The sequence below is a fragment of the Gadus morhua genome, chromosome 12 (assembly GCF_902167405.1).
Source record: "Gadus morhua chromosome 12, gadMor3.0, whole genome shotgun sequence".
In the NCBI taxonomy this organism is placed as follows: domain Eukaryota; kingdom Metazoa; phylum Chordata; class Actinopteri; order Gadiformes; family Gadidae; genus Gadus; species Gadus morhua.
This window is the reverse complement of record NC_044059.1, coordinates 7,803,926-7,830,615: the sequence shown is the minus strand read 5'-3', so window position 1 is coordinate 7,830,615 and position 26,690 is coordinate 7,803,926. Positions and strand designations below refer to the sequence as shown.

The 26,690-nt window shown below is 44.7% G+C and overlaps 1 protein-coding gene across 1 annotated transcript; it reads right to left on the bottom strand.

Annotated features, from left to right (window-relative positions):
- Positions 1–834: 834 nt before the first annotated feature.
- Positions 835–26,690, bottom strand: LOC115556161 (ankyrin repeat domain-containing protein 13C). The gene is made up of 13 exons (XM_030373311.1): positions 26,014–26,690; positions 24,666–24,707; positions 19,815–19,919; positions 15,387–15,472; positions 13,911–13,956; positions 12,311–12,377; positions 10,308–10,452; positions 8,919–9,050; positions 7,885–8,046; positions 4,521–4,600; positions 4,144–4,242; positions 3,825–3,925; positions 835–3,025 (listed from the first exon to the last, which is right to left on the bottom strand). Exons 1-13 carry the CDS (start codon positions 26,390–26,392, stop codon positions 2,895–2,897), a joined length of 1,575 nt encoding a protein of 524 aa, XP_030229171.1. The 5' UTR covers positions 26,393–26,690; the 3' UTR covers positions 835–2,894.

Sequence of the window (26,690 nt, the reverse complement as noted above, 5' to 3'; positions counted from 1 at the left end):
TGAATAACGCCTGCACACACACACAGGCACGCACGCACGCACAACGCAGAGTGGTAATCGGGAGAGTTGGGAAAATTCCCTGTGGCCCGTTAACGGGGGGCGCCGGGTCAACATCGACTCGCAACCAATTCGGTTTTGTCTAGAGGAGTAACTGAGCGCCCCCTCCCGAAGTGGTACAGCCCAGGTCGGCCTTGAACTGCGATTGGTCAGAAAGACGTTACAGTTAATGACAACATTGAACTCTCATGCAGGCTCGAACAGAGTGACACACAAACACACACACACACACACACACACACACACACACACACACACACACACACACACACACACACACACACACACACACACACACACACACACACACACACACACACACACACACACACACACACACACACACACACACGTTGATGTATTTAATTTTGCAAAGATTTAATTTGTTATTGTTTTAGTTCAAGGGTTATACTTTTTTTTTTTAAAGACCTTATTTATTTAATTTAAAAGGATGTTATTTACATTATCTTTATTTGAACATTGCTGTTTTATATTTTGTTGGTGTCTATTTTGTACCGTTTGTGTTGCTCTGTTTATTTAAAAAATAATTCGGAGAAACTCAGTACTTGTACTCTTGAGTACTTGAGTAGTCTTTTCACTGCATACTTTTTTACTCTTACTTGAGTAATTATTTTTACGAGTACTTTTACTTCTACTTGAGTAATTCTAATCTTAAAGTAACAGTACTTTTACTTGAGTACATTTTTTAGCTACTCTGCCCACCACTGCATGGGACCTTTAAAGTAAAATGAACAAATCACAAATAACAATCCATGATCAATTTAGATATGTGGATTTTTATTTAAGTTTTTCTTATGAAAATAGTGGCAGGGATATACAATGCTTGCTGTACATTTGGTGTGAAGTCAATCCAAAGAACTAAGCAGTTGATCCTGGGGAATGAAAATAATACTAGGCATGCAGATGCCTTGAGGCCCAATTATTACAAAACTACTGTGCTTATCAGTAGAAGGGAAAATTTAACTGGATCGTTTATGGAACGCATCATACCGGCATGTACACTCCCAAGGCCTTAATGGAATAAAATCAACCTTTACTTGGGTCGTTTACATTTTCAACTGCAAAAACACTTTCTACTATAAATAAGAGATTGTGCTGCCCGGGAATCCTAGGTTGATCAGGATTAGTGCATGGCGTGGTGTAGCTCATCAGGTTAACTATGGGCCTGTAGGCATGCCAGTGCACATGATTTACATCATGCAATACACCTGTGTTGGCCCCTACAATTACACCTGTGACCTCTGTTTAAAAGGCGTATGGAATTGACTGACAGGTAGTGGCGTTTGCACCACTACAGTATCCAGCATAGTATGTTTTAAAACAATAAGGAAAGATGAGAAGGAAGTGGTGAAATTAACAAAATATTCATAATGCTAAAAGACAGTTTAGGACTTTTCTTTTTTACAAGCACAAGAGTCTTTATACAAAGATATCAACAGACCGATAACATTTGAATCTTAATGTTCACAATTCATAAAACCCATGAAAAAAAACAAATGAAGACCACAACAATATCATAAAACATGTATTTAGACAATGTCCAGGGGAAAAAATACTGTTGTGTTTAACACTCGAAACACCATTCATTCCCTTAACCTTTTGACAGTATAAACAATAAATACAACCCGCTCGGTTCTTACAATGGCGATACCGTTAACGGCATTGTAGTTTATTCCTTATTTTAACGTTTCTTCAACATTGCTGCAGATGTTGAGAGGATGTAAATAAGTAGTTATGGAAAGATGATATAAATGAATGCTGTCTATCATCTATATACAGAAATCACCTCAATTGGACCCATTCAAAGGTTTTGAAAGGACAGAACATCAGCAACTATCTCAAAATTGTTACGCAAAAAATTTGTTAAATAAATGGTCTTCTAGTTGGGTAGAAAAAAAAAAGTTTAGAGTTATGCTAAATTAAATTGACTGTCACCATTAATGCCAGTGAAACAGTAAGAAGATGCTCTTGCAGTACCAAAAAAAAGTGCAGAAAACCATTGTTTCAAACATAAAAGTCAAATAAAAAGTAGTAACATGATTTGTTACAGGGCAGACCTTCTAATGCCTAGACTGCCTTTGAGAACTTGCCACATACAGACTACATATTGAGTCTCATTGATAGTTTGGAGTGGGCCTTAAAATGCAAGTTAACTACTGATGCTCTGCTTTGGTGGATTGCAATTTGACAAACAGCCAACGCATTAGTCCAGAGAGCATCAGTGATTGACATTCGGTCAAAAGCTGACTGTAGGTCATATTGTGCACATGTAAACAATCCTCTGAAGTTCTGAATCATGATTGCTCTTCAGCTAGCACTGAAACTTCAATAGATTTAGGGTTGGACAGATCTACGTCTGCAGGATAACCTTCAGTTCCCTCGGATGTCAACGGTGACCCTCATTCGGTCTGTGTGCTTTTCAAACATCCCTTTTAAAAACATTGCATACATACTTACAATACAGAACGCCTGAATCAAATCTTACTTCCTGACTTATTCCGACAAATAAATAAGTTGTTCATACATTTGTTTGAATCAAAATCCCCTTTTTTTAACCTAGTCTCCACGGTCAACCAATATTGCACGTACTTAAAAAACCAAATCTCATCTCCCGAGATTCCATTCATATCCTATGCAACGTGGAGGAACGGTGGAAACGCATCCAACAAGTCTGCAGTGTTATCAAAATGTATTCAAACCCCTTTTTCTGCTAGATTTAAAAGCATTGTATTATAAATATGGCGTAGTTTAGGTGGATTCCTACCCCCTGTTCTCTACATGTCCCAATGGGGGGTGGGGGGGGTGGGAGGAGGAGGTTAAAGGTCGGGGAAGCGGCTGGGGTCCTCTTTGTACTCGCTGGGGATGGTGAAGATGGACTGCTCGAACTCATCGTAGCGGAACTCCTGGAAGGTGACCGTGGCGGTGATTGTGGGGAACACGGGAATGTCTGCGGAAACCAAAAGGGCAGACGGGGGACACGGTGTCACAACTCTAAGAAGAACAGTGCCGTGTTCCAATACCCGTACTGTCCGTACTTACTAGCCAAAATTTGAGTACGCAGTACGTTCCAATTCAGATCCGGCGAAAAGAAGTATACTTCAAGGACCCGGATGCCGTACTCAAAACGGGCTAATCGTGAAGTGTGGATCGAAGGACACTCCCCGTACTCAACGGCAGCCATCTTAGCTACGTAGCGGAAGAGGCGGAGCCAGGCTGAGCTAAAGTCGGCGCATTTTCCACATAGCCTGCATTAATAGAGTCATTTTGTAGTTTTTATAGTTTTTATAGCTGCTAGGCGTAAAGAGTTCACCGTTCAAAGCGGGATGTTTATTGCGGGGGAGGAGCCACGGCGGCAGTCGTGATCGTCATTTCCGGTAAGTGCACCACAGAGTACTCGATTTGGAACAGCACTCACATCTAAAAAATGAGCGTCCTCAAGTGAGTACGGATAGTGCAGATAGTGTACTTCCTTTAAGTATACTCATGGAAGTACGGGTATTGGAACACGGCCCAGGTTTCAACACTCATCCATCCTCATCGTCCTTAAAGACATATTGGCTGTTAGGCCTATATATAGGCAGTTAAGGGAAAACATCCCATAACTGCAATAAAGTCACTTTTTTTAAGTGCCTCGCAAAAGTTTGGATTGTGCCAAACAATAAAAGCTTGGAGAATGTTAAAAAACAAAAAAATGACCAGTTCTTCTCTTCAACAAGGACAGACGTCGTGTGTAACGATGCACATACCCAGTTTGACGGGGAAGCCTGGAGGCAGCTTCATCTGGACGAACTCCCTGAGTTTATTAAAGTGCTTGAAGGGAGCCACTACCTCTAGAACATTTAATAACCTGTGGAGAGAGAACACACACACACACACACACACACACACAGTGAGTCTCAGAGTAAACACAGCTTATCAAGTCTTCTAATGACATTGGCGTGCCGATCCGTTTGTGCCTGGTCAGGTCTGGGGACTACCTAGTGCCAGACTGAACTCCTGGAGTAGGGGTGGTTGGGGTTTGAGAAGGGTACATCTCTGAAGGAGGACGCTCTCTAAAACACTCACGATTCAATGCCCAGCGGGAAGTCTTGACTCATGGCTACCGTGGCTTTGAAGTTCTTCTTGCTCTCTTTGCAGACCTGCTCTCTGCCCAGATGAGGCGCCCTGGAAGCAGGGAGGGAGGGAGGGGGTGTGAGAACGCTCATGTGAACTTCCATAGAGGGCCATTTCACCGTGGTTCCTTTGTACAACGCAAACAAAGCTATTTCAACACACATCATGTCTCAAATATTGAAAAGCATATAATAGAAGATAATGAAAACATGCATTAAAACTGATTCACACCATGGATTAAACGTATGGAATGGAAGCACGGCCCAGAATCGCTCTGGACTGATACAATGCATTCGATCATTCCTTGATCGTGGACTAGCGCTACTGACCTTCCGTTGTCCGCGCTGATGTACTCCTCCCAGGATGTGGTGTTGGGGGCCGGGGGGGTTAGCGACGGTCGGCGCGCAGGCTAAAGGGCAGCGGGGGGAAGAGTCACGGTCAGAAAACCGATAAGACTACGACTGCACACTATGGTGTCTTATTAAAACCACATGGGAACGATACGGTCACAGAGCTTGCCACAATAACACAAAGCCAAACATTGATTGGGTTTGAACTGGACGGTCGGGCCCCTGAACTCTCTGAACGTGGGCCAAGTGTCATAATAACCGTCACAACACAATCCACCACTAGGTGTCTCTAGTGAGCCACTCGTTTCCAAAATATCCTTGAGTCAATTGAAGGTCTAAAATGCAATTGCTAGGTAATATCATATGGACTAAATATATGAATAATGCAGCCATCATGTTCTGCCAAATTAAAACATCACATACAACCTAATCCTCACCATGACACCCTGATCATTTTGGAAAATATTTTGCAAAAATACATAATCAATACCAACATTAGGTACAATTTGCGTTTTTAGAAAGCTGACAATACATTTTGTAGACATAAACATGGACATAACAGCTGACACCAATGCCCCGACAGAGAGTTAGACACAGAGAGGCCAGGGAGGTCTGAAACACACACCCCAACCTTTACTCCCCGCCACAGCAAAACAAACTGTACGTGTGGTGGGAAAGGAAAGAAAAGAAAGAAAAAGAGGAGAGAGAGAAAAAGAGGAGAGAGAGAAAAAGAAGAGAGAGAGAGAAAAAGAAGAGAGAGAAAAAGAGGAGAGAGAGAGAAAAAGAGGAGGGAGAGAGAAAAAGAGGAGGGAGAGAGAAAAAGAGGAGGGAGGGAGAGAGAGAGAGAGAGAGAGAGAGAGAGAGAGAGAGAGAGAGAGAGAGAGAGAGAGAGAGAGAGAGAGAGAGAGAGAGAGAGAGAGAGAGAGAGAGAGAGAGAGAGAGAGAGAGAGAGAGAGAGAGAGAGAGAGAGAGAGAGAGAGAGAGAGAGAGAGAGAGAGAGAGAGAGAGAGAGAGAGAGAGAGAGAGAGAGAGAGAGAGAGAGAGAGAGAGAGAGACTAATCGCGCTCCCCTGTTGTGGTGCTGGGCTGTCTGGGCCATGTGGTTCCAGGGGCCTGTTGTTGTGACTGGGGACCGGCAGCACGCCCGCGTCCCCGTGGGGACCTCTGCATGCCAGTCCTGCCTGCAGGCACCGTCCCCGACCCCCACCCCAGTCGCTCCACGGCGTCAACAGGGTTTAAACTGTCACCCGTCCACTCAAATAGAGCCAAGCCCCCCGCTGTTAAGCCCTCAGCGTGCCCCTCCCCACACCGGCAGGCCTGAACTATTTAGTCCCCCTGCCCCCCCCAAACCACCACCACCACCACCGGCGCTCTATCATCGGCTGTGGAAAATAAAGCTACGTCACAGGAGCCGCGTGATCCTGTGGGTTTTACTGTTCAATAATATTTTGACTGGGAGGGCCGGACTGGGTCACGTGCGACGCTTCATGGACCCCACACACACACACACACACACACACACACACACACACACACACACACACACACACACACACACACACACACACACACACACACACACACACACACACACACACACACACACACACACACTCTTCCATTCTAACCCTGATATTACTGTTCTTCCTGTCTAACCCTGATATTACTGTTCTTCCTGTCTAACCCTGATATTACTGTTCTTCCTTTCTAACCGAAATAACTTATCTTCAATTCCAACTCTGATATCACCTTTCTTCCATTCTTCTAACCCTGATATTATTTTTCTTCCTTTCTAATCCTCATATTACTGTTCTTCCTTTCTAACCCTGATAGAACTTTTCAATTCTAACCCTGATATCACTTTTCTATCTTTCTAAGCTTGATATCTCTTTTCTATCTTTCTAAGCTTGATATCACTTTTCTATCTTTCTAACCCTGATATCACTTTTCTATCTTTCTAAGCTTGATATCACTTTTCTTTCTTTCTAGGCTTGATATTACTGTTCTTCCTTTCTAACCCTGATATAACCCGTCCACCATTCTAACCCTGATATTACTTTGCTTTCTTTCTAAGCTTCATATTACCTTTCTTTCATTCTAACCCTGATATAAACTGTCCTCCCTTCTAACCCTGATAACACTTTTCTTTCTTCCTCTCTAACCCTGATTTTTCTGATGTTATACCAATCTACACCATTCTAACCCTGATGTTACTGTTCTTCCTCTCTGACCCTGACCTTACTTTTATTCCATTCGAACCCTGATATGACCTTTCTTCCTCTCTAACCCTGAAATTACCGTTTCTCCCTTCACACCCTGACCCTGAATCCGCCCCATTGACACTGACATTGAAGAGCCGGCAGCAGACAACGGTGAAAACGTCGGCAGCACAAAAAGCATTGCATAGAATGGAGGGGAGGGAGGGGTGAGGGGGAATGTGAAGGGAACAAACACAAAAACAACAACAACAACCAAAAAACACAAACAAAGACACATTTGAAAGGGCGCCTATTGAGTGACGCAGAGCTTTCTCTCGGTGGCGCGGCCGGCTTTATGCGCTGTGTTCAGATGAGGGGCTTGCTAAGCACATACTGGAACCTACTGTATTGGAGGGGCCGGGTTTTAAAAGGGCCATGCGCTGAATAACATTCAGCCTTTCTTCCCTCCGCGTCGGTCTGCCCACCAGATGGCAATAACGCTTCATCCGTAGTACACAGGTAGGGGGTGTGTGTGTGTGTGTGTGTGTGTGTGTGTGTGTGTGTGTGTGTGTGTGTGTGTGTGTGTGTGTGTGTGTGTGTGTGTGTGTGTGTGTGTGTGTGTGTGTGTGTGTGTGTGTGTGTGTGTGTGTGTGTGTGTGTGTGTGAAAGGATGCAAGTGTGACTGTGAGAGTGAGATAGAGAATGGGGGTCCACCACCCAAGGAGGTTCCGGAAGGAGGTAGGTAGGTACCCACCAGGCAAAAGCCTCATTCAGTGCCCTATGGGTGCTGTGGTCAGAGAGCCGGTGACACCGGGGCACTGAGTGTTTAGGACAGGGCTTGGGAGGATTACGGTCCTTTGGGACGTCGGGGTTAAGCTCCGCCGCTGAGGGGGTCGAGGGAGACCGAGGGATACGGTCAGGGCTCTGCACGAGCGTTTCCTCTGCATGTATAAAGTCAATCATCCCTGGCATGATTGAACTTAATCGTGTCTTGGGATACATCTACCTCATTCACCTTGCGGCCATCTTGGTTCTAAGTGCTAGCTACACGGGAGGGCCAACCGCTCTAGCGTTAAGAACCAAGATGGCCGCCAGGCGAATGCGGGGGGGGGGCCAATCGGGTCGCTCCGTCGACTCGGGACTCACCTCAAAGTTCTGCTCGATTAGGTTCCCGCCCTTGCTCAGGCTCTCCATGATGGCCTTGTTCCTCAGGATGTCCTCCTCGCTCAGGTGCTCCCGCCGCTTCCGGGACTCCAGCACCAGGCCGTTGACAAAGTAGAAGGCTGCCAGGAAGTTCCCCACGCGCTCCTGCCCGGAGAGAGAGAGGGACGAGGGGAGGAGAGGAGGCCACGCCCGAGTGAGCCCAAATCGCCAGATTGTCATATTTATTTATTATTAAGATTCATTTTTAGTATTTCTGTGCTTTATTATAGAGAGAGGAAGGTATGGGAGATAGAGGGGAGGACATGCAGCAATGGACCACGGTCACTGCGGTAAGGAATAGGCCTTAATGGTACACACTCTACCCGGTGCGCCACCGAGACGCCCCCGGGATTTCCTTTTTTAACAGTCAAAGGGAGACGGGCCAGATGGCCATGAAAGAGGGCAGTGGCGGTGCATCGCATCTACCGGGCCGCTCGCCAACCACTGTTTTGTGTAGGCTGTGTGATGAGAGTCCGGCTGCTTTTACAGTGGTTCACTGGGTTTATGTTTTTTTTCTTTTATCTTAAGCCCACAGGCTGTAGGCTGTCGGGTTGTATGGATTTTGATGAGAAAAAATTGTGCATACATTTTTTCCTCCCTCGGGAAAGTAATAAGCAAGAGGAAATTAAATTTGATGGGGGGCTTGCTGGCATTTTGCATGGGAGGGGGGGGGGGGGGGGGGGGGGGGGGGTCACAGAACAGAAAGTGATCCGTGAACCGTTCAGGAGCCAAATGTACTTAGGCCAAAACAAAGCCTGGGATAATCACTGGCTGTGACAGAGACAAACAAAAACCTATTCATTTTCCCATTGGGAGAGTTTGTTTATGGGGCATTTGATTATTGGCTTTGGTTTGTTGAGAGTATAAACTCATCTATTAAACGTTATAATCATACACAGGAGAATGTGTTGGAATTCGCCCCCCCCCGGGGAACAAAGTGTGGGTGAGATTTGGGACACCATGGAGGAATAACCCACCGTCTTGTCCTCCCTGAAGAGCCAGCCGCTCTGAGCCCTGGAGAAGGTGATTGACTTGGTGGAGAGCGTGGCCGAGTACACGTCGCTGCTCATGAGGATGTCTACCTCTTCTTCGGTCTCCATCTCAGACTCCTGGAGGGAGAGGGACACACACGGCTCAGTCCACAGCCTGGGGGGGGCCCACAAACACATAGACCCTAAAAATACACGGGGACCACGAAAGAACACGGGACTGCGAAAAAATGTATGGGAATGTAATGGTGCATTAAAGGCTCCAACCTGTTTCCTGACGCCCTAGGGAAGGTCGAGGAGAAAGGGTTCCAACTGATATGGCACGGCTACGTCCCCCCCCCCTTTATGACATACTGAAAAGCCCATTGATAATTTATTACCATCTGGTTAACCAATACTGTAGTTTTATTGGGGAGCATGAGCTGTTCTCAGCATCCTGAGACCTGTCCGCCGCCATCGTATAACAAGTCCTCGCTTTTGCCAATGCATTGGACTTCTCTTTGCGGAGTTCTGAGAGAGACGCAGGGAGAACTCCCGTCTGAGGCCTCTTTACGAAGACACAGTCTGGTGTCAACCGTTCCCTCTGACAGCGTGGCAGGTCAACCGGACGGCTTGGGCTAACTACTGCTTATCTGTGGCACAGCCAGCTGGTGGCGTGTGTACACACTGACCGGCAGGTCCCTGGTACAGTTCCCAGGCCAGCTTGTAATCTTCTCTCCAACCCCATCCCTTTGTGCTCACATCCTCTGGCCGTACCTGGTGGTAGAGCGTGCTTCGTAAACCTGGAAGTGTCGCAATGGGGAAGGTATCAAGGGATACTGAGAGTTTGTAGAGACTAGGCCAGGACAGTCTAGACTCGTATGCCCTTGCACAAATCAATGACCAAGTTAATGGTCACTGACATTTCGTCCCGGTAGGAGGGTTTCACCTGATGTGCACGTTCCCGAACACCTTGTTGATGCTTAATCCCCGTTATGATAAGAATAACAGAAAAAAAATTGTTGCTCGGTTAAAATACAACCTATGGTCAAAAATTACCAAGGGGGAGGGATTAAAGGTGACATATTATAACACCAGGTGTGAGTGTTAGCCGTTACAAGCCGTTTTGAAAATCCGCCTCTTCTGACATCACAAGTGGGCGATTCCACCTAGATGTGTGCTGGATAGATCAGTCTACCAGCCTAACCAGTGGACTGTAGCAAACGTTGCCCACCGATCCAGCACACATCTAGGTGGACACACCCACTTGTCGATTTTCAAAACGGCTTGTTGACGGCTACTCACACTCACGCCTGGTGGTATAATTTGGGACCTTTAACTGGATTCTGAGGGGCCTTCAGATCAGGTGACTGGAATCCTCCTGCGGTTGGGGCGTACCTCGTGGTGTATCCGCTGGTAGACCTTCTGCTCGTTGTCCAGCACCACAAAGGACTCGGAGGGAACGGCGTCGCCGTTGAAGATGAAGCTCAGGTCCCCCCGCTGGCACTTCATGTCCGAGAAGTCGATCAGAGTGGTGTCCAGTCTGCACACGCACACACACACGTTAGAATATAGACAGACAAAGGATGGAACAAGTACTATTAAGAGAAGCAGTTCAATCTTAACAAAAGTAGAGGAGAAAGAAAATAAGCAACGAGTTCATCTACAACCTTCAGAGATTGATTGCAGTCGCTAGGCAACGGGGAAGCAAAAACGACCAGTGGACGTCTTCTCACAGAAGCGAGAGTGTCGTACGAGATTTTCTTTTCCCCCAGTGGTTTACTTGTTTATCAGTCAACAGGTTGTGATTGAAACGCACTCTGGCAGTTCTGGGTTCCGTTGCCGTGTAACTTGTGTTCCAGTTAAACCAATCGAGATCCGGATAAACCGGTTTGCTTCGCTTTTGAAACCGTCAGCTTCATGGCGGTGATCCATGGTGAATGTATACGTTTGTATACGTGACCGTACACGTTCAACTCACTCACACAACCAATTCAGCCCTTGGATTTGACAGGCCTGTGACAGGTTGTGAAGACTATAAGCCGCCCCCCCCGTCTCCCATTGTCCCCGCTGAGTGTGTAGCCTGATATATGGGATAGCGCTATAGATTACGGTGATATGTAGATGACGGTATCCTAAGGCAGATGCCGTCAGGTGGTGATAGCTTTTGTCGAGACACTCTCTCCCAAGTCAATATAACCGTGGGAATAGGGCTGGGCCGTTGCGTTATCACAAGGACATTTGCACAATGTAAATTAATAACAAGTCCTGCTTATGAATTCAAAACACCGCTCTCAACAGACCGAGTGTCATTACATGCAATATGGCTTCAGACGGACGCTTCAAACTTCATATATTGATATGCCTTTAATAAAAGGCATATCTTCATAAACAAGGCAATTAAGTTTGAATAGCAATTAGAATTGCTCATTTGCATTGCTTAGTAACATAACCACAAGAGCACTTTTGTATCAATATATGAAGATGGATAAGCTGGACATCTAATAATAAAAAACAAATATAATCACTTTGGGTTCCTGACTGTACCTTACGTGAGCATCGTCCATTATTCAGGACATATTACAGATGGAGAGTTCATTAAACTTACTAAATCACACAATCGATGGATTAATCAATAATGACAACGTTTGGTCACAGCCCCAGTAGAGGCCAAGCTAACGTCAAACCGGGCCAAGTTAACGTCAACAAAGCTTGGCTCAATCCCAAGTCCCCCTCTGTGACAAGGGGAAAGGGGAGGACTAGTGAATTCCAAGAAGTTAATCTCATGACTAAATAAATAACCTTGTTTAAAACACCCAAGGGTGTGCCCGGTGCCGCTCGCTAGGACCAAACGACTGTAGTAACAGTACACAAAGAGCAGTCCTGTTAACACTCGTGATGTGAATTCGTCATCAGTGACATTTCTTTGCATAAATGTATGATGAATCAGAAACAGAAACCTTTATTGATCCCCAGGGGGGGATATTGTTTTGTTCCAGGTGCTCAGTACAAATAAAAATTACAAGCATAGAAGATAAGATTATAAATAGAAAATAATAATGCATTTTATTATTATGATTGATAAGATACAAGATTGAATCTTGGCATGTTGGTTTTATTTGTTGGTTTATATCTTCAATTTGGCCTCGCACCTCTTGATTTATCTTCCAATTCATATAATGAACCTCATTAGCGTGTCTGGTGTGGATTCTAACCACGGACGATTATGAATTCATTGACGATCAAACCAAGCCTAAATGAGTTATGTATTAATACTGCGTTGATACACATTTCCACCCAGTTTCCATGTGACTGTTGAACACAGGCAGACAGACACACATACACAGCCATATGGACTGACGGACAGAGGGACTGACGGAGACAGAGACGGACAGACTTGCCTGATGTTGATGCCCTGTTTGTAGATCTTGCATGCGTCTGAAGGAAGAATCCTTGATAGCAAAGGCACTGCAACGTGGAATGAAGACGCGTGAAAATACAGCAGAGAAACAGCCTATGTTGTTGGGTCACACTCACAATCCTAATACGGGAGAATTTAATATCTACAACAAACCACACGGAAGAACAATATGTATTAGGGTGTGGTGAAAATAATGAACTATAATTCCCAAAGGAAAACTCAATCTGAGCCGTTAATTTCCCTAGGCACTTAACCAACGCTACGTACGTCATTGTATACTTCGATTTTTGTGTCTAATCACTGCTTTGTGACGATGCAGAAAACCACCCAAACATGGTTATCATGTCGGTTCAGACGTGAACAATACACAAGTTAAGACAATAGTAGTCGTGATAATCCACTAGAGCAATACTAGGCGAATCCCCTAAAAACAATATACCGCCCACAACCGATTAACAGAAACCAAGCCTGGCTCAGTGCTAGGCCTCACTGTGTTTTTACAACAATGGATCCATCCGCCCATTTACAGTCAACACTTCCCATTCATGCTTCTATATGCATTCTCAGGGCCCTCTGCCGCACGCACGCATTGGCAAATACTCGTCTATGCAAAGTCATGGTTCATAGTCTACAAATCGGACTAAAGGAAGAAATACATTAAATGTTTCTGAAAAAAATTGCGTCAAACGTCATACATGCTCCAGTCAAAAGTCAGGACATCTGATGACGTCACACACCTTCCCCCCCATGGCCTCATAACTAGTCTGCGGTAAACATACTTGAATCGTTTCCTACATGCCATCTTTACAAGCACACTTACAAACACAGCTTTGTGCAATATTTACACTGTCCCGATCCCTGGTACCGGTGTGCATCCAGTACACAAACTTCACAAGGGGTGTAAATAATTCACCAGCGATGTGTTGACACAGCCCTCCAGTCCGGGCTTACTTAATGATGACCCGAGATCCCTGCCCAGCGAAAGCAACGCTGCTGAGTCAGAGGAGGCTAATTATGGTTATTGTTTTGTGCATTCAAATGTCTTGCCTGTGTTATATCGTTACCTTTCATTTCTGTCTGTACTGGTTATCCGTTTGTTTTCTTTGTTGATTACGGAGCAATTTAGATCATAGGGTTTATCTTAATAACCCGGTCCAGGGCCTACCCGCATTATGGTTATGGCCCAACCTCGACTATGGTTACACGTCCATTTTGAAGAAGCCCTTCGCGGTCTGTATTTTTTTTTAATAATGTTTAGTGCTTTAACAACTTGGGAAAGCAATATGTGTGATTTACTGCTAATTAGTAGCCACCAGGGGGCGTGTGTTTCAGCATATCAAACCCAGAATTACACCACTTTAATTCCACTGCACCTCACCGTTTCTCCCCACTGTTACCGCCATGTGTTATCATTGAAACACACCCACACGTCAAAATAGAAGCGATAAAATCAAAAAATACATGATATGAAACAAAAATAGGCCTATTCCAATGTATGTTCAGGTATTGTAACCAAACGCTTGACTAGTATTTTCCAGACAATGGTCAACAGACAGCATGACAGGGAGATGCCAACTCACCCCAGCTCTGGAAGTCCCAGTGAAGCTCCAAGTAAAAGTCTCCCAGCTGAGAAAGAACAAGGATAGGATCATTGGATGAAGAACACAAATCCGACCCAGAAAACAAAGTAGAAAGATTCAACTTCAACCCTAAAACGGACTCCCTGGGATAGAACCCAGCTGGCCTTTTCTGTGAGGCCCTCTAGGTCTGTTATTGTGGCTAGCACAGGGTTTTGGGCCCAGACAGCCTAACGTTGGCTTTAAACAATGTTATCTGGAAAGACAAAAAACGACCGTGACTTAATGGTTTCCATCCTAGCCTGGAGACATAGACATAAAATACAGGAAATGTCATATTATCTTTTAGAACAGTTTCTGTGGATAGCTTTTTCAGGGATTTTTTCCCCCCAAATTACCATTTGGTTTTCAAACAACTGTGTTTCTGGTTATTTGTACATTGAACAAGCAGGTTCCAAAATAGAACCTGTTGGACTGCCCGCCCTTTTATTTCCCTATGGTTAGATGCCTGGGAAGAGGACAGCAATTGTTTCAGCTTCCTTATGGATGACAATGAACACAGAGTAGTAGTAGCGTAGTAGCAGGAGCAGCAGAAGTAGTAGTACTACAGGACAGGTTGGGGTCATGACTAGGGCGTTTGAATCCCAGGTGGAAGGGTGTTGGCTCATTTATCCACACATGGACAGAGAAGTGGATGTGCTTTCTCGAATGGATCTCACCATGTAGCACTGGCTCACTGAGGTGATTTATAATAAGTTTTGGACATGGATATGGGGAAGGTCAATGATAAGTTTGTGGTGATGCCAATAAGTAGTCAGAGGCTGTGTTTGTGTGTACGTGTATGTGTATGTGCGCGTCAGATGGCCGAGAAGGAGAAATGTGGTCGTCAAAACAGATTGATCCTTGAACTTGAGCCGACAGATCAGATGGGTCTTTAATGTTTTAGCGACATCCTTCTGGATGTCAAGACTGCAGCATAGCTAGGGCGTAGCCATCACCCTTCTGTACTAGACGCATGCAGAGTAAGTGGTTGTGACAAAGGGCCAGGATAGGTATACAGGGCAAGGATAGGCTGGCTAGAGTGTTCTGACCTCATTGCCCTGACCCCTACCTGCTCATCACTACAAGTCGCTTGGGAAGCACTTGGTCTATCTATGAAAGCTAAACTAGAAACAACACATTCCCAGTGCAGCTCAAGATGTACTTTTATCCCGAAAGAAAAGTGAAGGACAGGAACAGACAAAGCAGGTGAAATATAAATAAATTATGCATATACCGAGTCCTAACTCAACAAATCGCACAGCTGAGAGTGGTTTCCTTCTCAATGTAATTCTCGCCTTTAATGTTGAGTTTACATTCAGAGGCAATGTCCCCATGGCAAGGTAGTACACAGACGTCGAAACATTAGCGAGCAAGCGAAAGAGAGGGAGAGCGAAGCAGAGAAGTGTGTGTGTGTGGGTGAGTGTGTTTGTAGTTCACCTCTTTCAGGGCCGTGAGCAGCTTGGGCCTCTTGTCCTCCACCGTCTCCCTGGACTGCTGCTTCAGTTTCCGCAGCAGCGCCGTGACTGATGGAGGGATGGAAGGAGGGAGGGAGGGAGTGAGAGAGTGTGCAGCTTTGCCATTCACCCAGCATTGATTTGAGCTGCTCCAGAAAGATCCAAAGGGACACGCGTTTACATCGAGGTCCCATTTAGCAGGGGACAGAAAGCCTGCAGCTGGATAGGATGTGGTGTACAACAATGAGACACTTTACGGACCAGAAGACGCTCCCAGTGGCCATGGCTACTATGAACAAAACCGTATGGAAGAAGGGGGCCTCACTGTTTAAGTAAAGTAAATAAAAGGGAAGGCATGCAGAGACAAAATAAAGAGACCGAGACTGTTTGCCTACACACACACACAAACACACACACACACACACTAGAAATGTGGCATACACAATAACAGAGAGTTAATGTGTATGCCACATTTCTTGCTTAGTAAAAGCAAAACAATATATAGGATAGCAAAGCAATCATTACAAGCCAACGGAAACTCATAAAACAGAGTAAGAAAAACACAAGGATATGTCTGAAAGGTGTTACAAATGATTCACTTCTAAGCAAGCAATTGGCCAGACTTCTGAGAGTGTGCACATGGAAAGCTTTGTACAAACACACACACACACACACACACACACACACACACACACACACACACACACACACACACACACACACACACACACACACACACACACACACACACACACACACACACACACACACACACACATGCACTCAGGGACCTCAGGTGTAGACCTCATGATGTAAGTGAACTAGGCCAAACGGAAACACGTCCTATTTACTAAGATGAGGAAGTGCGCGCACAGCACTTCAAGCTATGAGCATCGATTGTTCGCACCTAAAAGTCACTTAACCGATCTTACGGTAATCAAAATAAGAATAAATCAATGATCTGTAGATTGATTAAACAATGTGTATAATTTGCTCTGGCGTGCGCCTGGGCCCAGTACAGACAGATTTCCAGCCGACCTGACCAGTCAGCCAATCACAACTGTTCATCTGATATATAGGGCGGGTTGAATGCAATGACTGACTGGAGGAGCGTCTTATGGGAGCGCCGTTGAGGCATCATCCTAAAGAACCAACATAGCTTCCACTCTTTGCTCTGATTGGTTTAGGTCCATCCAATTGCGTCCGGGGGCATTTTGGTCCGCGCCCTATGAAGTCATAAATGAACGGAGAGGTTTGAGACCAACATGCATTTGCAAAATGGTTCCGGCGACGTCAGGCTAGGTGCCTGCAGTCTATCCTCCACACTCCAAATCACACACCGCATTCAACATAATAGCAGATGTGCAAATTCACTCCTAAACGGATTACGGAACTCGTTGTTCTGGCAGTAATAAGGTGGCTGCTTCTAGTAATACTCCCTTCCCCTGTTTGTACACTAATGGACGGAGATAAGACGGGCAGGAAATAATTTACCGGTCAGGTGCTGGGAGTCACCAGACAACTGCTACCGGTCAGTTCCCATCTAACCCAAAGGAAGAAAAAACGTATGAATCTGTAGAATCTCTAACTCTCTGTAGGTATGGACCCTAGAGCTTACATTTTAAAAGGCTTTCATGCTTTAAAAGCTATAGCCGAGGATAAGTTAATAGATATCTAACGGAATGATCCAAGGGTCATATCAATGAAAAGATAACCCCACACTGATCTCTCATTGGGTTACCAGATATGATTTATTTATCAGGAATGGGAAAGAAAATCTCAACGAAAAAAAAATCTCAATGACGCTTATTTCAGCTTTTTTTATGCAAGGACGAACTTGATCAGAGTGTTCCAAAAATACAACTTCTGCTCCATAGCCAGAGGGTAGATAATCTAGATATCTTGTAAAACTGTGCCTAACATCTGGATGAAGGTCACATGGTTGCTTTGAGGTCATGATATGATGAGAAAAGAATGACTTATACAGGCATACTTTGTCAATCACTGTCAAATCAGGCCAATGTTACACCGGCTGTGTTGCACAAACCAAATCTAGAAATCTGCTACATGATGGATTTTTGAACAAAAAAGGTTGAAAGTTGCTCAATTTAAAATATAATCCATTAGTGTCAATTCATAATTTGTCAAATGTAGAGCACACATTAGTGACACCCTGAGGAAGATCAGTGATATACTATATACAATACTTATAACACAAAAACAAGGCCCTTAAGGCCTTGAAAGACGGCTCATTGGGTCCAACAATCCTCTCTTCAAGCAAATTAAAAGGCAAATAGTTCTGTTCCTGAATAGAGCGCATGAAATCTTAAATAGGCAAGCTGCAGTTTGTGCATATTTGCAATATGGTCATCTGCAAAAGACCAAGTTCACGCTTTCAGAACAGTGGACACAACCCAGGCAGGAACATGTGCTTATCCAGACTTCAACAGTTTTTACAATGACACTAATAACACACCCACAAGAAACAGATGCTGGTACTTAAAAAACAGCTAGCATGGTGCTATAGCCGCAACAGTTATTTGCGAGGAAAGAAAGCACATTTCCTTCTGATCCTAACCTATAAGTTAATGTAAAAATGCGAAGTCCACACCCACACACTAAACCTATAAAGCACTCCACAGTTATAAATATCGCTGAATGGGGGAAAACAGTCACAATTTAGCCCCCTCCCTTCATGACAGTCAGGGAAATCTTTAAAAGGGCATGTCAAGTCCATTCGTTTATTGACTGAATGCAACGTCAGCAGTTCTTCCGTGAAATGCTGGGAATGGCTGCAACAGAAATAACACGGGTGTCACATATTATGCTAACCAGTCACTGAGGAGTCAGATGACACCTGGCGACACTGTGCCAAACAAACCATTACGAAACGGTACATCCCATGGATAGACTTTGTCAACGTGGGAAATTGAGAATGAACATTTGATCAAATGGGACCTTCGAAACGCTACCCATCAGAACATTTTACTTCCGAGTGAAGTGAAGAGACGTTTCAAGGGAATGGCCATCGTTATTGTCAACAGGACCATGATAGCACCAGCTTGGTTTCAGTGGGTCAGTGTCAGTACAGCTATGCGGTTAATTTAACAGTCAGGCAGGAATCCAAATAAGTCTTCAGTCTTGGGAGGGCTGGGAAATAGGCAAAAGAGGGCCATCATTGAAAGAACATTGAATGAATTGCTTTTCAACAGCAAACAAAAGCCCCAATGCGCGGAGGAATGCCAGCCCACAGACTTCCACCAACGTGGAGAAGCGAGGGGAGGCTTGCTTCACACGGAAGCATTGGAATGAAGATGAATCATTAGCATCATTAGCCTTGAGGTAATCTCGGGTACAGCAGTCCCACTGTGTTACAGCAGAACTTCTGAGAGACTTCAGAGTGAAGCTGCAAGGGGCAGAGTTGTGCTTTGTTTTTCCCGTGTCGTTGCAGAGATATTCGACCAAAGAAAACTACTTTGCACGAATGGATGAAGCTTCCAGAAGGGGATTGGGATAATTGTATTCATACAGTGGCCCGTCCGCACAGTGTTGATATGAATCCTTTAGACACACTTTATACCGTTTAAAAGAGCTCATGTCATGCCACCAGGTGTGGGTGTGATTAGCTGGTACAAGCCGTTTGAAAATCATTCCTTCTCTGTGCCAAAGTGACAACACAAGTGGCCGTGTCCAGAGATATATGAAGGATAAATGTTCAACGTTTGCTACAGTCCACTTGGTAGGGTGTTAGAATGATCTATCCAGCATACATCTAGGGGGACATGACCACTTGTGATGCCACTATGGCACACGGAAGGAACTATTTTCAAACGGTTTGTACCAGCTAATCAAACCCTAACCTGATGGCATGGCATGACATGAGCCCTTTAAGCACTGACAAATTCCCAATTCAAGGAACATGAGTGTTTGACACAAATATGGAGAGCGAGAGAGTGAAACCCCGCTTCAACCAGATTTCAACTGGTCTTCCATCAGACTTTGGATATTAATCTGAAGACTGATTTGTGAGACTATATTAACGTTGACATTTAGGGCATTTTGCAGACAGTCTTATCAGAAGTGACTAACAATAAGTTAATTTGTCAGAAGAAAGAGAAACAACAATATAACGCTGTCGGTACCGGAAGGATGTTGATAGAACGAATGCCAAGCATTTACAAATCGCTAGGTTAACCAACTCTCCCAGAGTAGCCTTCGAAGCAAAACAAGATACCGTCAAAAAGATTAAAATATACTAGCCATAAAAAGTTCACCCACGCACTTTATAAAAGTAATCAGTAACACCATTAGAACAAGCATGTATGAAGCCAGACTGTGGGTGGGACTTGATGGCCTTGTGGCGTCTGGGTGGATGTGGTGCTGTTGATGGACCAGTGTCACAGATGCTTACTCATTTGTCGATCTCCGTAGCTAATGGCCTCGGCGAGGGGACTCCATCCCTGAGCGTTCTTCACCTTCACTGGTGCATTGTGGGCCAGCAGCAAATGGGCACACTCTAAAAGAAGAGGAAGACAAAGAAAAGCAGAGGACCTGACGTGAGAATGGTTCACCATTGTAGCACTGCAGTGTTAAGATAGAAGTTATTGAGAAAAAGAGAAATTGACAGGTCACTCACTCCCTTATCTCACAACTACAATTGTGGACACACAATCGTAATTTGTGTGTCCGCCCACAATTGTAATTTGTGTGTCCACACACAATTGTAATTTGTGTGTCCGCCCACAATTGTAATTTGTGTGTCCACACACAATTGTAATTTGTGTGTGAACAATCTACTGCCTGTGTGACTAGACACACCGGCAGCAGATTCACATTCAGATCTTGGACATTCAGACCCTGGATAAAAATATAAAAAAACAATAAGGAAACCAATTCTTTATCTCAGCAGTCTGCAATGTTCCCACTTCGGTGGAAGCTGTAATGATGCATTAAACTTTTCTCTTTCCATAAAACAAAGCGAGTTTGGGTTTACTCTTGGACCCATTTCATAAGTGGCGAAAGGCCAACTTAGATTTCACAGTCTATCTCAAGGTAAGTTAAACCCAAACAAAGCCATTTTTAAAACAATGATATTGATTTTCAACATCATTGGTATAAAGTTGAAATTATTATTATTTATTTTTTTAGAAACACAATGTTGCCATGAACACATTAACAACCACACAGTTTCACCTTCCTTAACAGAGTAACGTGCATGTGCCACACAAGTCCATAATAGCCTTTTATGCTTGGACTCATCTGTTTTCAGGCACCTTGTAGGTTAAGTGTCATAATTGCCCAAGTACCGCAAGACTTTCCGGGACATGATCAATAAAGACTCACAAGGCACCTTCCCTGCGTTCCGAGCACAATCTCTCTCAATCTAAAGGGTGGAGTGACACTAATCAGAGCCAGTTATTTATGCTCAGCAGTCAACATTGTAGTGACTCATTCATGACAAAAGGTGGTTTCAAAGGAAAACTCACAAGTTGATGCAGGCTTGTTGATCTGTACATGGACTACAAATGTGAGTGAGTCAATCAGAGGTTTGGGTCAAGAAAAGTTTGTTATAGCGAGTCACGCCTATGAATTGTCTAAACAAAGTTCAAAATAAGAAAAGGTGTTTGCTCAGGGAGAAATGCTGTGAACCAACGTTTAAGACTAAACGTTAGCTCAGCCTGATTGCTACAGGCTGTATCAGTCAGACACAAGTGATGCAAATACCAAGAAGAATATAAACATAGAAATCACCATCGCTCAATAGGACGATCGGTTCTTGTTAAGTTAAGTCAATGACAACTCTCGCAATGTTATTTAAACGTAATCATGGAGAAACATTCCGTCATACACAAAGCCCCGTCTACAATTGGCCCCCTTTTGCGTGTGCGTGCGTGCGTGTGCGTGCGTCCACTATTAGGCCAAATGTGGACCGATGTTGGTCCAAGAGAGCTGCTGAATGTTATCAGCAGGCCCTGTAGACCAAACATCTCATACACAGCCTCCCTCCGCCAGTGATGAAGGGCGGACCTTTATTAAACATAGGCTTGCTCGTGTGAAACAAAAAAGGTGGCCCCAGCGCCCACACTCCACGAATAAAGCCAAAGCGATCATATCACGGCCGGCATTAGTCTGCAGCCCTGGCGCGGGGCCAGGATTAGTGTCGGCTGGTGGCAGAGGTTTCCGTTGGAAAACAAGACTGCCTGAGTGCACAAGAGCATCCGTGGCTGATGCAAGGCTTTGCTCTGGGAGAAAAAAAACAACATTTAAATAACCACTGACCCAGTTAAAAGCCAACTGGACGGTGATTGTGACATAATAATGACATAATTTAGCAGATACATGATATTGCGTCACTAGTAGAGAGCATGGATCTTCATGGACATAAGCCCGCTACTGACCACTAAATCCAAGCATGGTCACCAGTAAAGGAATGAATGCACTTTTCCTGCTCTGTTGCGTTTTGTGTGCAGGGGCAAGCTTATATGGACGAGCAAGAGCATTCCTCTTATTTTCCTGACTACTGCATTTCCAGTGTGCCGACGTTGCCGATATATATCCCCTTGCTGTGTGGAACTTCTCTTCCCATGGCGACTGGATTTGAAGATGGAAAGAGAGAGTGAGCGGTCCATGGGAGCTGCGGATTGTTGTTACTTTAAGTCGCCCCTTAAGAACATCATGAGCCTCAATGGGAACAGTTAAAAACACAACACCAGTGAGCTGGACTATTCCCGTATTCCCATATCATCATGGCTCCTGTTTACCGCCAACTAAACAACAAACTGTGTGAAAGGGTGACATTAAGGCTACCTTGTTGTGGTATATTGCAATGTCAATATCCATTAATTATATAGGCTATAGTCTTGATATTGTGACGCCGCTTCTTTGAAATGTGCAAGGGCTATCGAGTCACTATCATCCCAGGTACATGTGTACTATTATTATTACTCGTATTTATTAATTTCTCATTGAGCAGATGCTTTAATCTGAATTCAGATGCAGGTTATTTTGGAGCAGGTTCGGTCATCTTACTGGTGGATCAAACCCGAAACCTTTTAGGTTGTTTGCCTGCTATGCTATTCAGCCCCCGTACTAGTCTAATCTATTTGGGATGAATGAAAAAGTCCACTGGACAGACCACATATTACAGTGTCCCGCCACTCAAGCTGCTCTTTTTAGTGCTGACCTGATTAAAACAAATTTTGGGAGAGCTGCCTCTTGGCTGGGCAGATGTGCGTAGGCGTACGTGCGCGCGCACGCACGCACGTACGCACGCACGCACGCACGCACACGCACACGCACACACAAACTAAAAATAAATTAAAAGATTCAGACTACTAGAGATTTAACTAGAAGAGTCGCATGAAAAGCACAAATAGCAAAACAGAACCAGATCTCATGGAAAAACGTTCAAGGCACTTTTGCAGAGTGGAAACTAGAAATGGAATCAGGCCTTCTGTGAGACACTAACCCTGCCCTTTGGCGGCCCTTATCGCTGACGGCGGCGCCAAAATGTGTCCAAAAATACAGAGTGCTGCTTCTTCACTGGCAAATTTTCTTGGCAAATTTGCTGTCCAAGACACTTCACTCGTTTGCCAGTGGAAAGCGTGTCCCTAATTCAGAGCTTCTGCAAAGAAACAGCGACCACGCCAGCGACACTGGCCCCCTGCTCATCGATGGAGACACGTCCAATCCATCACAATTTGCCTCTGCACATTCGGTACTAGACACAAAGGCAAACGGAGGAAACAGACAAGGACACGTTGCACTCAAAGACACACACGCACGCACGCGCGCACGCACGCACGCACGCACGCACGCACACACGTCATCCTCCGGGGCTGCCACGCCCCGATGCATGACCTCACCCAGTAGCTCTCAGCATGTGCGGCTGCATGCATCCCCAGTGGACGGGTACCCGATAGCACCGAGGGCTAGGCCACACTCATTAGCGCAATCAATCCCACGGTGTTCAGCCTGTGCTGGCCGCCTTCACCGGGCTAACAGCTGTGCTAGCAGGCGGGGACAGAGCCCATTGTAAAATAATCTGATTTAGCGCATGAGAGGACATGCGGGGCTAAAACCGACAAAAGAAAAAGGGAGCATAAGCAGAATAAGAAGAAGAAATGGTAACCCCTCTGACTCAGGGGAACCTCTGAATTTTAAAAGGTTAAGGGGAGACATTCATTTTTCAATAGCACGTTTCAACGAAGGCCTGCCAGTGAAATTAAATATAGGCAATGACTCACAGAGGGCCGCTGCATTAATATTTTACGTGTGCTTTCATCCAAGCCCGTGAAACATCCTTTTAAAACAGAATTGCAGGCTGATGGGTTGTGCCAAGTTCTTTGGGGAAGTGGAATGACCATTGCATATTGCTCCACAAGACTGTATATTACTCTGTGGTCAGATACGCAAGTTAAGCTGAATGCATTAAATATTTATTGCACTATATTATGCTCATACTGAATGCATCTCTAACAACGATTCTTTTTTTTACTGGGCAGATGATCGTAACTGAAGGCTTACTAGTGAGGAAAGATTATTACTTATAGCCATCAGGGCCAAGAGCAATGGTCATGTTATCTCCACCAATCTACAGTTCTGACATGGACCAGTTGATAGAAAGAAAAACCCATGAAACATACAGAGCGAGAGTGTACCGATGTTCCGATTCTAATCTGGTAGAGAGTTCTCCAACACCCAACTCAAAGGATGCTATGTGTGAGCATAGTGTCCTTTGGGGTTTCAGTTCAGGTTTCAGTGTTTACTCAACAGTCTGCTAATGCTAGGGTAGACCAATGTACAAGAGGAAGCACAGGGACTAATAAGGAACACCTGATGTGTATTGAAGAGACATTGGTAGTCTAACGCAGAAAAGCCATACTGGCAAAATGAAAGACAAACTGAAAATAAGAACATTATTACATTTACAATTAGGGCTTTTACATCGGTTAATACACACATTGACACACCGACGGCAGTGTCAACCATGCAAGGCGACAGCCAGCTCGTCAGGAGCAGTTAGGGCTAAGTGTCTTGCTCAGGGACACAACAACTGCTCTACCTCCTGAGCTAAGCCGACCCAAATGAAGAAACGCAAAGAATACGTTGAAATTACCAGGCAGAATTACCAATGCAGAAACGCAAAGAATACGTTGAAATTACCAGGCAGGCACACATAAGATGGCAGACGCACAGAAAATAAGATGCATAATAGAACAAACGTAGAGATAAGCAACTGATGTTGCTCAAAATGACGCACCTTTGTTTCCCATCATGACAGCAAGATGCAACGGTGTGTTTCCTGACGAGAGAGAGAGAGAGAGAGAGTTGGGTCAAAAACATGTGCATTTGACAATTTCGAACAATAATAGCATTAGTCAGTACACCCGTTAAGCTTGGATAAATTTAAAATACGATTGTTGAATTTTAAAATAAGAATGTTATTTTTTTTATGTGCCAGACACAGCATTTCTGTGTATGCGTGTTTTATAAGTATTCTAGACAAAGCATTTCTGTGTGTATGCATGTCCGGACTGAAATTCAGAGCCTAAATTTGTATTGACTTGATTGGCTACACCCCCAAGTTGGCAAACTGCAGTGCAGGCATGCAGTGTGGGTGGCGGTAAGGGAGGTACTCGCATAGAACTTGATTTGGAAACGGTGAATGGAGCAGGTTTAATACACTATAGAAACAAGGTGAAAGTACTATTACATTACATTCAAAGGGTGTGTGTGTGTGTGTGTGTGTGTGTGTGTGTGTGTGTGTGTGTGTGTGTGTGTGTGTGTGTGTGTGTACTCTGGATGTGGAGAAATCCACACATCAAGTCCCTACAGACTCTACTATGCTAAGGAAGCTATGCAATGGAAGAGAAGGAGCAAGGGTCTGTTGAAATAGCATGCTGTACCTCTGTAGGTATTGACCCCTTCAAAACGCATCTGTCTGTTTACTTCTCATTACAGGAGCTTGCCACACAGTGGACCCCTTTAGGTCAGAGAGAGCAAGGTGTGTGTTGGTGGTGACATTTCTTGGTTATTAATAGGTTGCTATGATGGGTTTGTTGTATTTTTGCAAGGTATGGGTAGATTGTGCAATGTTCCCTTCACCATCCATGAGAAATGCACACCAACCTGCTCCTTCCAATGTCCAGGCTTTGTATTCCAATTCATGTCACTTTTCATAATCGTGTTAATGGCCAGTAAATGACTAATTGGTATAAATACCTGAACTTCAGGTGTATAAGACTTGACCATGAGACTGAGATTCAATGTGATGCAAGAGATGTTAACCCAGTCACTAGGCCTATACACTAGTATTGTTTATGTAGAAAAATCAACTTCACAGCAATGACAAAACAGCAGTCGGCGGTTTGAAAATTGTGACAGAAATGGCCTGGGGCATGTAGAGTTTATAGCCGGAAAATACGATGCAAGGTGTTGGCCATGGCAGGGAGTTGCCTCGCCAACCTCCATCTGCTCAGTATTGGCCTACAGGGCGTATGATGGTCTCTTTAAGTAGCTTTAATAAGAATAAATGTTACAATGCTATAACCATTAGCATTTGAGAGCAACGTCAACCTCAGCATAATGAGATCAACAGTTGAACTTACCATGGACATCTTTCTGTGCTATATTTTGCGTACGAATAAGGGAAGACAGGCGTCGGACATCTCCCTTAAAAACACATTCGTGCACTGGAAAGTCCTCAACACCGGCTCGTATGATGGGGTTCTTGTTGTTGTCGTCCACAACATCCCCCGTGGTTGGTAGTGTGTTGGCATTTAGCTGCGATTGCTGATTGTGGTGTTGCTGTGTTGATGGCGATTTGACCAACTTGTGATTGCTGAAGATTTTACTTGCTCTGCTTTTGCTGCTGGTTCTAGTCGAGGTAAACGTCCCAGTGGCTGCCTCCTCGTCCGGTTCGAGTAAGTCCCCCTCCTTGCTCGGTTTGTGGTCCTTGCGAAGGGAGCGGATCTTCTCTCCGGTCATTTTCTAAACAATTGACAGACAGGCAGAGGGTGTCGTGGTCGGATATGACCCTCCGGACAGAAAAAAGAAGCAATTCGCTGGCAAGAATGCCAGTGGTACTTTCCACAAGCACTCTGAATTGCACAACATGAAAACAACGATTCTGCTCCAAATAGACAATGACAACGATGAGGGCAAACAAGTTAACCGGGCGTTTCTTTTGAACACAAACACCGCCTGGTTCCTGCTCTTCTCCAAACTGTCGGTAGCTGTACAACATAAGCGGCTCCCGCATCATTTGACTCGTACGGAAGAACGA